The sequence below is a fragment of the Budorcas taxicolor genome, chromosome 6 (genome assembly GCF_023091745.1).
Source record: "Budorcas taxicolor isolate Tak-1 chromosome 6, Takin1.1, whole genome shotgun sequence".
In the NCBI taxonomy this organism is placed as follows: domain Eukaryota; kingdom Metazoa; phylum Chordata; class Mammalia; order Artiodactyla; family Bovidae; genus Budorcas; species Budorcas taxicolor.
The window spans coordinates 100,306,353-100,319,993 of NC_068915.1; the positions used below are offsets into that span (position 1 = coordinate 100,306,353).

Genomic DNA, 13,641 nt, shown 5'->3' on the forward strand with positions numbered 1-13,641 from the left:
TTTGTGGTGAAAATAAAGACTAGATAGAAAGACAACTTATTTTCTGGAATTAAGCTGAAAAATTAGAAGCTTTGGCATGGATATGCCAGCACAGAATTATTCTATGTTTTATTAATTAATCTGTATCCTTATATCCTCAAGAAAGACACAAGAGTCAGAGTGCAGTTTTCACTTCATGAAAAATGCTTAGGAATAAACATTAGCAAAAGCCTGCAGGAAGCCTTTGGGATAGGAAAATGTCTTTTGTTCTTAACTACTTTTCCCTGGCTCTTCCAGAAAACCAGCTTCTTACTGTGGCAGCTTAGCATCTCACCTGTAGATTAATATTGGCTCTAAGATAAACTTATATGCTTGATATGTACAGTGTGTGTGGCCTTGTGTTCCTTCCCGCATAACCTTGAAATTTTCTTCATCATGCAGTTGACTGGATCATACCACCACTCCAGAAGTCTGAAGGAGACTCACTGGCCAAGCTGGGCTATTTTTCATTTGTTTGCATTTTTCCTCAACTTTTTCAGCTGCACTAATTCTTGACCAGCCAAAGAAACTCTCAAGGGGATGCTCTGGGAGAGGGAGGCAGAGACAGCTTGAGAAATTCTCACATATGTAAAACAAATGCCTTCCATTGAGGTTTTTAAAATAGTCCCTCTAAACTTTAACATGTGTCAGACTAAGTTTGCTCAAATAATCACAGGCTTGCACTAGCAGGCTCCAATCACTGCACACCAGACACGGAGGCCCATTATCACGAGAGTCCTGACTTTATTTTTTTAAGATGGTTTTTAGTTTGTCTTCAAATATTGCCTCTTGTGACCGTGGTGTAGTGGTGAGCATAGCTGCCTCCTCCAACTTCTTAACACATCACATCTAGAACTTTCCTATTCTTTAATTCTACTTTGGAAAAAGATATTATCACATAGTTGACTAGCTCATTTAGGGAAAACATGAGGAACTCTGTCCAAGTTTTCTCCAGGAATATTGTTGTCACATTTGTGGTTTGCTTCCAGAAATTTGGAATGTGAGTTGATATATATTTTTCACTATTCCTCCAGCTTTTTTTTTTTTTTTAAGGGACAGGTAATTTAAGAGGGGGTTGGCTATATCAGAGCACCTTATTTTTGTTGTTTTTTGTTTGCTACATAGGAAAGTCCATCAGCTTCATAATGGAGGAGACCAATGACTCCATGGAGAACTCCCCGCAAGGCCCAGGGAGGAACAACGCTGTGAAGTGTGGGTGGCTGAGGAAGCAAGGAGGCTTTGTCAAGACCTGGCATACCCGTTGGTTTGTGCTCAAGGGTGATCAGCTTTATTACTTCAAAGACGAAGATGAAACCAAGCCCTTGGTAAGTAGGAGAAAATAAAAAGCACTGTAGTGCTTAGTAGCCTAAGAAGTGGTGGGGTTTGCTAGAAACTGTTGGAGACTGATGTCATCTCCATCTCCCTGGTCTCCTTCGGTTCACTGGCAGCTTTCACACTTTTACTCATGGTTTACTTTGGTTCAGGAGGATAAACTTGCTAATCGAGGCCCAGAGGCAAATTATACTTGTTGAATAGTAATTTTGACTTTTACTAAGCTGGACCAAAACATCTGAGTTCCAGAGATCTCATAAATAAATTAATAAGAATATCTTGGAGAGGTACTCATAAAAAGAATATTTCATATTGATATCAAATCATAATAAGTTTCCATACTTATTACTGATTTCATCATAGCGAACCAATAGGGGACATGGGGGTTATCGTATGAAAATATTAATGGACCTCTGTTAGAAGATATATCTATTGTAGCCAAAGCACCTTTCCTTTTCTCAGACGCAAGTTGAAAGACTTGAAGGAAAACTGTAAGTGCAACTTTAATTTATGAGACACTGTCAATATCTGTTCTCTGGGGGCTTCTGTCTGCTTTAACTCATATAAAATATGGATGTAGTGCTAAATCCAGCCAGCATACACAATATAATCCCCCAGGAATAGTTTCTGTGTTTCTTTGTGGTTTCTTAGTGGTCTTTTAGTTGCTTGTTTACTTCTCATTTCCTCAGCCACAGATCTCTGGGTTGCAATTAGAGACGAAAAATTCTCCATCCTTCCCTGTAGCGACAACAAGCTTTCTTAGTTGTGATCATTGCTTATCAACTGATAAAAGAAAATGGGAATGGAGGCATTCCCTCTGTGTTTTTCCTTCATCTACATCTATAAAATACATAAGTAAGAGAAAAAATGTTTTAGAGTGGTTTACATAAACATCCCTAACGGTATATTCTTGGAGCTATTTTCCTTGTATTAAAATTTGAGAACTTAATTAGGAAGTTGGATCAAGGCTCTGCTTTAGTATTTTAAATTCCTCAGACATAATTTAACAAACTTCTCATTAGTCTAACTGAATTATTAATACATAAAAGTAGCAGTGAAATTGCATTCTCCACTCATTTTTTGAAATTTCTATTTTTTAGCATACCTTTACCAAGGCCAAGCATTTGACTAAGAATTGGTATATATATGTTATGAAATGCTTAAAATAATCCTGCGAGGTAGGATTAGCCTCATGTATGAAGAAATCAATGCTTAGGTATAAAGCATATTATCCAGAGTTAGATAGTAGTGCCATGTTTGCCTCTAGTTAAGTCCAAGTTCATATGCTCTCATTCAAAGATCTCATAAATAAATTAATAAGGATATCCTGTATTTTTGTCATGACTGCTATAAGGCATTTCCATAAGGACAGGGAAGTCTGGCATGCTGCAGTCCATGGGGTCACAAAGAGTTGGACATGACTGAGCAACTGAACAACAGCAATGACATTCCTTTCATAATGGCCAAACAGTGGGGAATGTGGGAGTTATTATTACAAATGAAGAAACTGTGGCTGAGATAAGCACCATCATATAGAGATCAGAGGCAAAGGAGTCTTTTGTTTGTTATCTTATACGCTAGCGTTCTTTTCTCATTGAACCTTTTTTTATACTATGTAATACAGTAAGGTATTATCTTGAACATAAAATTATTTTTACCAAACTCAGGTTAATGTGAAAAAAAGTAGAACATGGGGCATTCATTATGGAAACTTTGATATGGAGGACCATGTTGAATACAGGAGAAGGATGAGTAACATTCAATATTTTATCCTATGGACTTTTGTTCTGGCGTATTTTGGATGGGCTGGGTCGTTAACCAGAATGAGTACAAATTAAATAATTAATTAGGTCTCATCTAGAATCTAAACAAAGCATTAGGGGAGCAAATGGAGGTTTTAGGAGCTGAGGGACTGGAGAACTGGAAGCAGACTAAACAATCGTTCTGACTCTTGGGTGAGTTCAACATACCTTCTAGTAATGAAGATTGGCTACAATAGGCCAAGATTGAGCTCAATGTTTCTAAAGTTTGAGAACTTGCAGATGTCAGAGGATATGTACATGAACCCCGTAAACTGTTCAAAGAGGATATTATCAAATTGCCTTGGTTATTGTCCTCTGTGGGGTTTCTCAGAAGATCGACAGAGTCACAGTATTCTGTGCAATGTAGTTATTTTGATAAAAAGTTGGAAATTTAAATAAGAAATGCAAAAACTTCTGATCAATTCAAATGAAATTGCCTCAAAGTGAAAATTAATTTAATTCATAGCATTTCTAAGATAAGCAGTATTTTGCTATTAGTATGTTACTAGTATTTGTAGACATAATATGTGAAACTAACAAAATAGAGTTTTGATAAGAAAATGCTAATTCTTATACAAACGAAACATAGATTACCATTATTCCTCCATAAAAAGTTTTCATATTTTTCTTCCTAATTATTATTTGTTAAAGATTTGCTGTTAATAAAGTATGATAATTTGGGATGAATAACTTTGAATTATTATTCATTTTTGGACAATCTTTCATGTAAGCACCAGGAATTTTGACATTGTACTTTTAAATTTTAATATTTTGCACTGATGTTTAGACATGTACACACAGAATCAGATGAAAACAGCAATGTCTATGTCAGAGGACAGTTTGTAATTTGAAAGGACTGTGTATTTGTCCATGAATGGATTAATTCCTTACTTTAAAGTGAAAATTTTAAATCAGAAATAGATGCCTGCCTGACACATTGTAAGTGCAAGGCACATTTTTGGATGAGTTGGTGAGTCAATAAATGATATCTGTAGCCAAGCAGGGTTGGGCCAGGACCAGGTGCTGTAACATGGACTATCCTCAGCTTCATATATCAAAATCATAACCTCTTTTTCAAACAATGAGGTTTAAATCACATTTTAAAAATCCTTAGTGACATATCATAGAGAAACTCTAAAAAATTCAATAAGTAGCAATTGAAAACCTTGGGAAAATGTTAAAACAGGGAAAAAATGTCATAAAACTCCTCACTTTATAGATAAAGGATGCATGTGTGTTTGTGTGTGTGTATATGTGTGTGTGAGACAGAGAGAGAGAGAGTGTATCAGCCAAGAGATATTATTGGTGAGTAGCAAATAACAAACTGAAAATCAAATTTCCCTGCTCCTGATCCAATGTTCCTTCAACTTAGCCTTTTGCCTGCTCACAAAGCCTCAGCTTTTCTTTAGATTTGTTTTCAGTCAGAAGGCCTATTTTCAATATGGGCACCTCCAAGCCTAAGAATGCCCTTGGCCTTTGTATTTTTTTTGCTGAGGGCTATTTCAATAATACTGGAGGAAACATCACTAATGAAATGAAAAAATATACTCTTCTGAGCATTCCTAACCAGCTGAAAAATTTCAATAAACTTAATCTGAATTGGTTTTCCTCTTTCTTAATAGTAGTTCTAAAATGAAAGTACTAAAATCCTTGAAGTATATGTCCCTCCTATACTAGAAAAAGCCTATCAGTTTATTTTAGTGAAACTTTCTCTGAGTTTCTCAAGTCAATAAAGAGAGTCAAGCTCCATCATTATCCTTGTTATTAAAAACTACACATCTGTTGGGGGAAACATGTAAATAGAATTACGATTGTGACGGTATATTCATTAACATAGGTTTTCAACATATTCGGTGTTATGGATTGAATTGTGCCCCCCTCCATAATTCACATAAAGTCCTAGCCACATGGAGGATTAGGACTTTAATGTAAATGGTGGCGGGTGGAAGGGTGGGCACAATTCAATCCATAACACCTAATATGTTGAAAACCTATGTTAATGAATATACCTTTCTCAGTTAAATTTTTCTTCCATCTGTACAGTCAATTTTCATGTCTACTGGAACCTAGTATATCTGATTTCATTAAAGACTTAATCACTTAACATTGATGTACCGTGTTCTTATTCGGGTTGCACTTTGCTTCCTAAATATTCCACAATCTGGGCAAGTCTGGGAACTTAGAAAGTCTCTAAACTGACCGTGTATTTTCTTCTTGAGCAAAGGCAAAAGCCCCTCTAGGTTCTCCTTTCTCTGGGGACAGTACCTTTTTGTAAATGAGACTTTCCAGCCTGTAGCCAGGGTTCCCCTGGAGTTCTACCTCAAAGTGTAAGTGTTTTATATTTAAAATACATCAAGCTAAAATCTTTAGTATCCTATAGTTTTAAGATGAAACTTTAGTTCGTCTTGGCCCAAACTCACTCCAGAAACTCCAGTGTTTGCAATTATCATGGAAACAGATTTTATTTAGAACAGATTTAAAAAATAAAGTTGATTCTGTTGTTTCTGAAAAAAACCAACAGAGTAGTGATGTATGTAGCCAATGTTTGAACGTACACCAATGTATCCATAATTTCTGTTACTCGTAGTCCACTGTTGTAAGCATTTTATAATTCTGTATTTTTAAAAATATTTGTTTAGTACTTTTTAAAGTCCTATTTATACATAGAAAAAAGTCTAAAATTATACTGTACATAATAATTTATTTAAAAAGAAATCTTTCATCTACCTTGGGTACCCCTAGGAGTTCTGGCTAGCTATGAAAAAATTTTTTTTTTTTTTGGTGAAACCATAAAAATACATTTAAAAAAAAGTTTTAAGGTATAATACACAAAAGCAAACAAGTTTATCTTAAAAAATATCAAGTATCACATCCATATACTATCCCTAATTATAATTACGTCTTAAAGCAACATTTGTCTTTGTTTACAAATACATATTTTAAACTAAGCTTGTAACAATATCTGTATGGCTATTTTTCATTAATAACCATGACAAATGACTGTGGCCTTATAGATATTATAACAGAGAAGATGAAGCTGAATCTTAGATAAAATGTGATTATTATAATTATCTTAAAAATAAAGTAGTTATATAGATTTTGTTAAATGAATCTAGTGATAAATTCCTAGTGCTTTTTGGGAACAATTTGCTTTACTTCTATCCTGAAGTATATTATTACTTAAACAACTGCTGAGTCTCAAGTTGGGTCGTATTAGTGAATATCTCTGATATACCTTGGGTACTAGAACTTGACATACCCTGGAAAGCATTGATTTTTAGAAGCCAACCTGGGACTCTTGATAAAACGACTGAAATCCAAACAGGCACTAACCCAATTAATCTAGTCTAGACTTCCTTCAGCAGATATTGATCCAGTTGTGTGGGAAGGTTTTTTCTGGACCTGATGAAGATGACACTGTATTAGATCACAATGGATTTTCTTACCTTAAAGAACAAAGTGATTTTAAATGAATTATAACCTGAATCCTGACTTCTAAATGTGCAAGAATTGATTACTGATTTAAGAGTAAACTCTAATTTTATATATCTAATGAAACGTGAGTTAATGAAATCTAGAAATCTCTAAGGTAATTGGTGTTCTCTGTTAAAGTATATGAGCCAGAAGCAGCCAAAGTGCTGATTATGTGTGTAAAATAATGCTGGAAACACACATAACTGACTTTCTGTATGTGTGTGTGTGTGTGTGTGTGTTAGTCGCCCAGTCATGTCTGACTCTTTGCGAACCCATGGACTGTAGCCCGCCAGGCTCCTCTGTCCATGGAATTGTCCAGGCAAGATCTTCCTGACCCAGGGATTGAACCCACATTTCTTATGTCTCCTACATTGGCAGGTGGGGTTTTTTTTTTTAACCACCTGAGCTACCAGGGGAGCCCAACTGACTTCCAATGTGGCATCTAAGTCTCTTGGCATCTTAAAAGACACATAAGAAGGATTTGTGTGTCATCATAAATTTTTAGGAACTCTTACCTCTTTCCTAGAAATCATGTCAAGGTGGTGTTATTAATAGTGAATACAGTTTTATTCTGCTATTGGTTGAATAATTTTTTATTGCTTATAGAAGTCATCTAGGCATGGCATTTTGTTTCATTGTGGTTTAAAACACAGGCTTTTGAGTCACTTTATTTGGGTTGAATCTTGATTTGTCTACCAAATAACTATGATATATTAGACTGAATAAGCTGGTTTAAACTTCAATTCACTAATCTGTACAATGGGAAAAGATTAGTACCTACCTATAACATTATTCGGAGAAGGCAATGGCAACCCACTCCAGTACTCTTGCCTGGGAAATCCCATGGACGGAGGAGCCTGGTAGGCTGCAGTCCATGGGGTCGCGAAGAGTTGGACAGGACTGAGCAACTTCACTTTCACTTTTCACTTTCATGCACTGGAGAAGGAAATGGCAATGCACTCCAGTATGCTTGCCTGGAAAATCCCAGGGACGAGGGAGCCTGGTGGGCTGCCGTCTATGGGGTCGCACAGAGTCGGACACGACTGACGTGACTTAGCAGCATAACATTGTTAAGAGGTTTATGTGAGATAATTTATGTAAAGAATTTTAGAAAGCAGTAGCATATAGTAAATATAAAATAAATGTTTGCTATTTTTATAACATTAGTTTTTAAATAAAAAAGAATTTATTTCTTGAGATGGTCATACTCACCATTCTTTCACTTGGTTTTTTTCAACATATATTTATAGATTTCTAATGTTCCTGCAGTTATTATGCTAGACTCTAGAACAAAAGATGATATAACTGTTACTATAAAAAGATAGACCTCCCCAAACAAACAAACATACAAGGATTTAAAATGAAATTTCTTTCTTTCTCAGGTGAAATTCCAGTGATTCTCAGTAAGTGAGGAGGTCTGCTTCAGATAACTGTTTAGAAACTTTAGCTTCTGGCGATTTTGCAGTTTTAACTTTTGGCTTTGAAATTTATCATAGGATCATTTCCTTTCCAGTAATCTAGAAAGAGTATAGAATAGACTACTGCATAGAAGGATTAGAGAGACTATTCAGTGTGGAAGTGCCTCTTATCACTTCTCTTCATATTCCAGTAGTTGGGACTGAGTCACATGATCATGCCTAACAGCACAGGAGGCTGGGCATGTACCCGCTTTATCCTGGGTCAGAGGAGAACACGGGTATGGAAAAAGAGCTAGCTGTCACTGCCACAGATGATCAATTAATACTCAAACATATCCATAAAGATGGTACTCAGTTCCAGTGGCTGTTATAGTCAATATAATGAGTACTTAAATAAAGAAAGTATAGAGAATACTTAGGAAGCAACAGAAAGGGGACATCTATAACGACTTCAAGGTTCAGGGAGAGTTTTTCTAAAGAAGATATATTTCACCTCAGAAATAAAGGAGAACATAACATTATTATAAGCGGTTTGGTTGATATATGTGGCAGAATTAAAGTGTAGGTCATGACCCTTTGGTAGATCGTTGATGATTTGATAACCATAATAATAGTTAAGTATTTCAGCACCTTAGAAAGGAGACAAGCAGGGATAAGAGATGAATTTGGAGACGTAAACACAGACAAGTCTGTTACAAGTCCAGTAAGCAGTGCTAGAGATTGTTTATTTTATTCTGAGATCTTACAATTTCCCCTTGCTTTTATGTGCATATTTTTCTTGGTTTATTGGATTTAGAGCCAAACAGTGAAAACAGGGCTTATTTTATGTGCATCTCACTGTTAAGGAAGCCAAAATGTTCACCTATCCAAAAAGGCCTCCTGCAACAGTTTTGCAATTCTGTCTGTTTGTATTGTTTATTATTTTGTGTGGTGCAATAATATGTCGAAAAATTATTGAAAAGAAACTATGCCACAAACACTTGGCCTTCTATCATCCATTATTCGGAGAAGGCAATGGCAACCCACTCCAGTACTCTTGCCTGGAAATCCCATGGGCAGAGGAGCCTGGAAGGCTATAGTCCATGGCATCATGAAGAGTTGGTCATGACTCAGTGACTTCCTTTTCACTTTTCACTTTCATGCATTGGAGAAAGAAATGGCAACCCACTCTAGTGTTCTTGCCTGGAGAATCCCAGGGATGGGGGAGCCTGGTGGGCTGCTGGCTATGGGGTTGCACAGAGTCGGACACGACTGAAGCAACTTAGCAGCAGCAGCAGCAGCAGCAGCAGGATCTGTTATTACCTAACCATGAATCCCATCAGGTCACTTTTGACTATAAGAGGAAGAGTAGAGAAAATCTGTTGCTGCTGGAAAGGATACTTGGGGTGAAAGAGCAGCAAAGGATGTCTTGGATGAAGGGAAATTGATGGATGGGCATGGTGGGCAGAGGGATAAGTGTGAGAGAAAATTTAATCCTCATACTGTCCTCTAGAATTGACTTTGTCCAGTGTAGGCATTTCTCTGGAAAGTGGTTGAGCCCAGTTGTTTTGTATATAGTTTCTTGGATCAGACTGCCTGTGTTCAGCCTAGATTATATCACTAGTGATGGGCCTGTGGTAAGTTACTTGTTGTTTACTTGGATAAGTTACACATCTGTAAACTATGAGTAATAATAATACCTATCTCATAAGCAGTTGTTAGCATACATGAAATGATGTTTCTAGAATACTTATACAGTACCTGGCCACATATTAATCTCTCAATCTGTGTGTGTGTGTAATCAATCGCTCGGTCGTGTCCATCTCTGTGACCCCATGGACTGTAGGCCACCAAACTCCTCTGTCCATGGAATTTTCTAGGCAAGAATTCTGGAGCGGGTTGCCATTTCCTACTCCAGAGGATCCTCCTGACCCAGGGTCAAACCCATGTCTCCTATGTTTCCTGCACTGGCAGATGGATTCTTTACCACTGTGCTACCAACTGTTGTTGCTTCTGCCACCACTGCCATAGTCAACATCATCGCCATCATTTTCATCATCGTTTACCATCAGAATACTCTGACACAGCAGTTTAGAAATCAGTATCTATAATAAACACCTTATTTATTGTATAACAAAATGGAAATGGTAGATGATCAGCCCTTGTAAGTAATGCTAACATCAGAGCAGAAGATAACTTGTTTTCTCTTGTGATCTGTGCTGTCAATACACTGAATTTAAATGGATTCTCAAAAAAAAAAACAGCTAATGCTAAATTCTGTAGTATGTCTTTTCTGTTTGTTTAAATTACTTCTGGGGCCCCTTCAGAGCTTACCAAATGATTTTGATGACAGCTGAGGAGGCTTAAAGTATTCTCTTTGCAAAACTGGACCAACCCAGAGGGAGGCAGCCCTAACTTTCTCATCTCACTCACAGCACTTATTCTGAAGAACAATTTGGAGAGATAACTACTGGAGTTGAATCCCTTGAGTTCTGCTTCTAACATTTACTTATTGACTGAAGGCTTTTGTGTTTGTGATGGAATTCAATAAGTAGAACCATCAGCATAAACTTAGGTTTATTTCCATCACTCTAACTAATGGAGAAGAGAATTTAGGGGAAAAATTAATAGTTGGAAACATAATTTCAATGTTTATATTTTTAGTGTTTAGAGTAATATATTTTAAAGGGTTACTTCCCCCCTCCCCCCCGGTATATAAAGTATTTCATAGCTATTTGCTATTTATTTTCTTTCAGATTTCTATTGAGCACTCAATCTTTCTGTCCCTTCTTCTTTAGATTTATTCTGCATAAATTCAGATGGTCTCTGTTTTCCAATGTTATTTCCATATGTTTACTTATTCAGTGACTGTCAATTGTAAATTATGATTTATGAAACATTTTGTATCAATTTTTGTGTAAAAGGAAGCAATCCTGGTTGCTTGAATTATTATTCTTGCCTTCTGAATTTTGGTTTTCCTTAGCATAATATTCTCAAGGTTAATCCATGTTGTATCTGTATTAGCACTTCATTTCCTTATATGGCCTAATAATAGTCCATTGTAATGATATACCACATTTTATCTATATCCATTCTTCAGTTGACAAACATCTGGGTTGTTTCCCACTCTGGGGCATTTATGAATAACACTGCTGTGAGCATGTACAAGGTTTTGTGTAGTCATACATTTTCATTTCTCTTGCTTATATACATAATAGTGGGTTTGATGGGATATATAGTAACTCTGTGTTTAACCTTTTGAGGAAATACTACCATTTTTTAATGATTAAATTCCAACCTAATTTAAAACTCAGGCCTCATGCTTGATTTAAATCTCATGTATGTTCCTCTAAGAATCAGCCTGCCAATGCAGGAGAGGGGGGATTTTTCCCTGGGTTAGGAAGATCCCCTGGAGAAAGAAATGGCAACCCACTCCAGTATTCTTGCCTAGGAAATCCCATGGACAGAGGAGCCCCTGGGGTCACAAAAGAGTCAGACGTCACTTAGCAACTAAACAGTAACAACATACCATACCCCAGTGCTTGCCAGCCTTGATGGCTTACCTCACACAGAGAGGAAGCACAGGGACACTTTTCCTCCCCCCTCTCCAGCACTGGGGGGATGTGTGTGTGTGTCTACACATGTGTGAGGACCATGGATTGGGTACCTTTTTCTTCTCTTTGACATTTCTGGACTGGCAGGGAGGAAGAATAAAAAAGGACAAACTCATCTCTGCCTAAGAGCCTACGACTGTCAGGAGACTACAGGTCCATCTTGGTTATTCTTGTTTCTCTGGCTAACATGTGGCTGTTTATGACCGTCTCGGCTACCCAGGATGTCGGACATGGGGCTTCATCTTGTTCTCTTTTTTTTTAACCCTTTAGCTTTCACAGGCAGTACACCCACAGCTTCTTGCTCCTAAGAGCTCATTACCAGGCCACCCGCCTTCCCTGCTTGAACTTGAGCTCCTGAAAGGCATGATCATCCTGACCAATAAGTTCAGGGATTTCTATAACATGTTATAGAAAAACACAAGCCACCTTTTTGGCTCCCCAATATAGTTTAACTGTGCTAAATTATTTCTTTCAAACTCTTTGTTCCTGTTTGTATCATAGTCATAGAAGACCTTGATGGAATCCATTCAGTGCATCAGCAAAACCCTCAGCTCAGCTTTGTGAACCTGTTCCATTCAGTTCAGTCACTCAGTCGTGTCTGACTCTTTGCAAACCCATGGACTGCAGCACTCCAGGCCTCCCTGTCCATCACCAACTCCCGGAGCTTGCTCAAACTCATGTCCATTGAATCGGTGATGCCATCCAACCATTTCATCCTCTGTCGTCCCCTTCTCCTTCCGCCTTCAATCTTTTCCAGCATCAGGGTCTTTTTCAAATGACTCAGTTCTTTGCATCAGGTGGCCAAAGTGTTAGAATTTGAGCTTCAGCATCAGTCCTTCCAATGAACCTGTATTCCTACTTAAATTTATTTTTTTAAGTATGGGGTCACACACGCCTAACTAAGTTTCATCCCTCATTGAAATTAAAAAAAAAAAAAAAGATAGTTCAGATAAGAAGATGCACATCTTCTATTTGGCCTACCTTGTGGTCAGTTTTGAGAAACTGTCAAGTGGATGACTAGAATAAAGAACTGAATCTGTAGATGTGAGCTCACTGACCCAGATATGGGTTGAATATGCAATAGTCCTGACCTTACTCGGCATGGACACTGATTATTTGAATAAACCAACATAAATTGCCAGCATCCACTGGATCATCAAAAAAGCAAGGGAATTCCAGAAAAACATCTGTTTCTGCTTTATTGACTATGCCAAAGCCTTTGACTGTGTACATCACAATAAACTGGAAAATTCTGAAGGAGATGGGAATACCAGACCACCTGACCTGCCTCTTGAGAAACCTATATGCAGGTCAGGAAGCAACAGTTAGAACTGGACATGAACAACAGTCTGGTTCCAAATAGGGAAAGGAGTACGTCAAGGCTGTCTATTGTCACTCTGCTTATTTAACTTATATGCAGAGTACATCATGAGAAATGCTGGGCTGGATGAAGCACAAGCTGGAATCAAGATTGCTGGGAGAAATATCAATAACCTCAGATATGCAGATGACATACCCTTATGGCAGAAAGTGAAGAACTAAGCAGCCTCTTGATGAAAGTGAAAGAGGAGAGTGAAAAGGTTGGCTTAAAGCTCAACATTCAGAAAACTGAGATCATGGCATCTGGTCCCATCACTTCATGGCAAATAGATGGGGAAGCAGTGGAACCAGTGGCTGACTTTATTTTTGGGGGCTCCAAGATCACTGCAGTTGGTGATTGCAGCCATGAAATTAAAAGACACTTACTCCTTGGAAGGAAAGTTATGACCAATCTAGATAGCATATTAAAAAGCAAAGACATTACTTTGCTGACAAAGGTCCATCTAGTCAAGGGTATGGTTTTTCCAGTAGTCATGTATTTATGTGAAAGTTGGACTATAAAGAAAGCTGAGCACCAAAGAATACATGCTTTTGAACTGTGGTGTTGGAGAAGACTCTTCAGAGTCCCTTGGACTGCAAGGAGATCCAACCATTCCATCCTAAAGGAGATCAGTCCTGGGTGTT

General features: G+C 37.5%; 1 protein-coding gene across 1 annotated transcript in view; it reads left to right on the top strand.

The window, feature by feature from the left end:
* The first annotated feature begins 1,163 nt into the window (after nt 1-1,163).
* Nucleotides 1,164-13,641, top strand: part of ARHGAP24 (Rho GTPase activating protein 24) — a 466,342-nt gene continuing 453,864 nt past the window's right edge. Inside the window, exon 1 of the mRNA XM_052641698.1 lies at nt 1,164-1,343. Coding sequence (XP_052497658.1) covers nt 1,164-1,343 — 180 coding nt within the window. The remainder of the gene's footprint in view (nt 1,344-13,641) is intronic.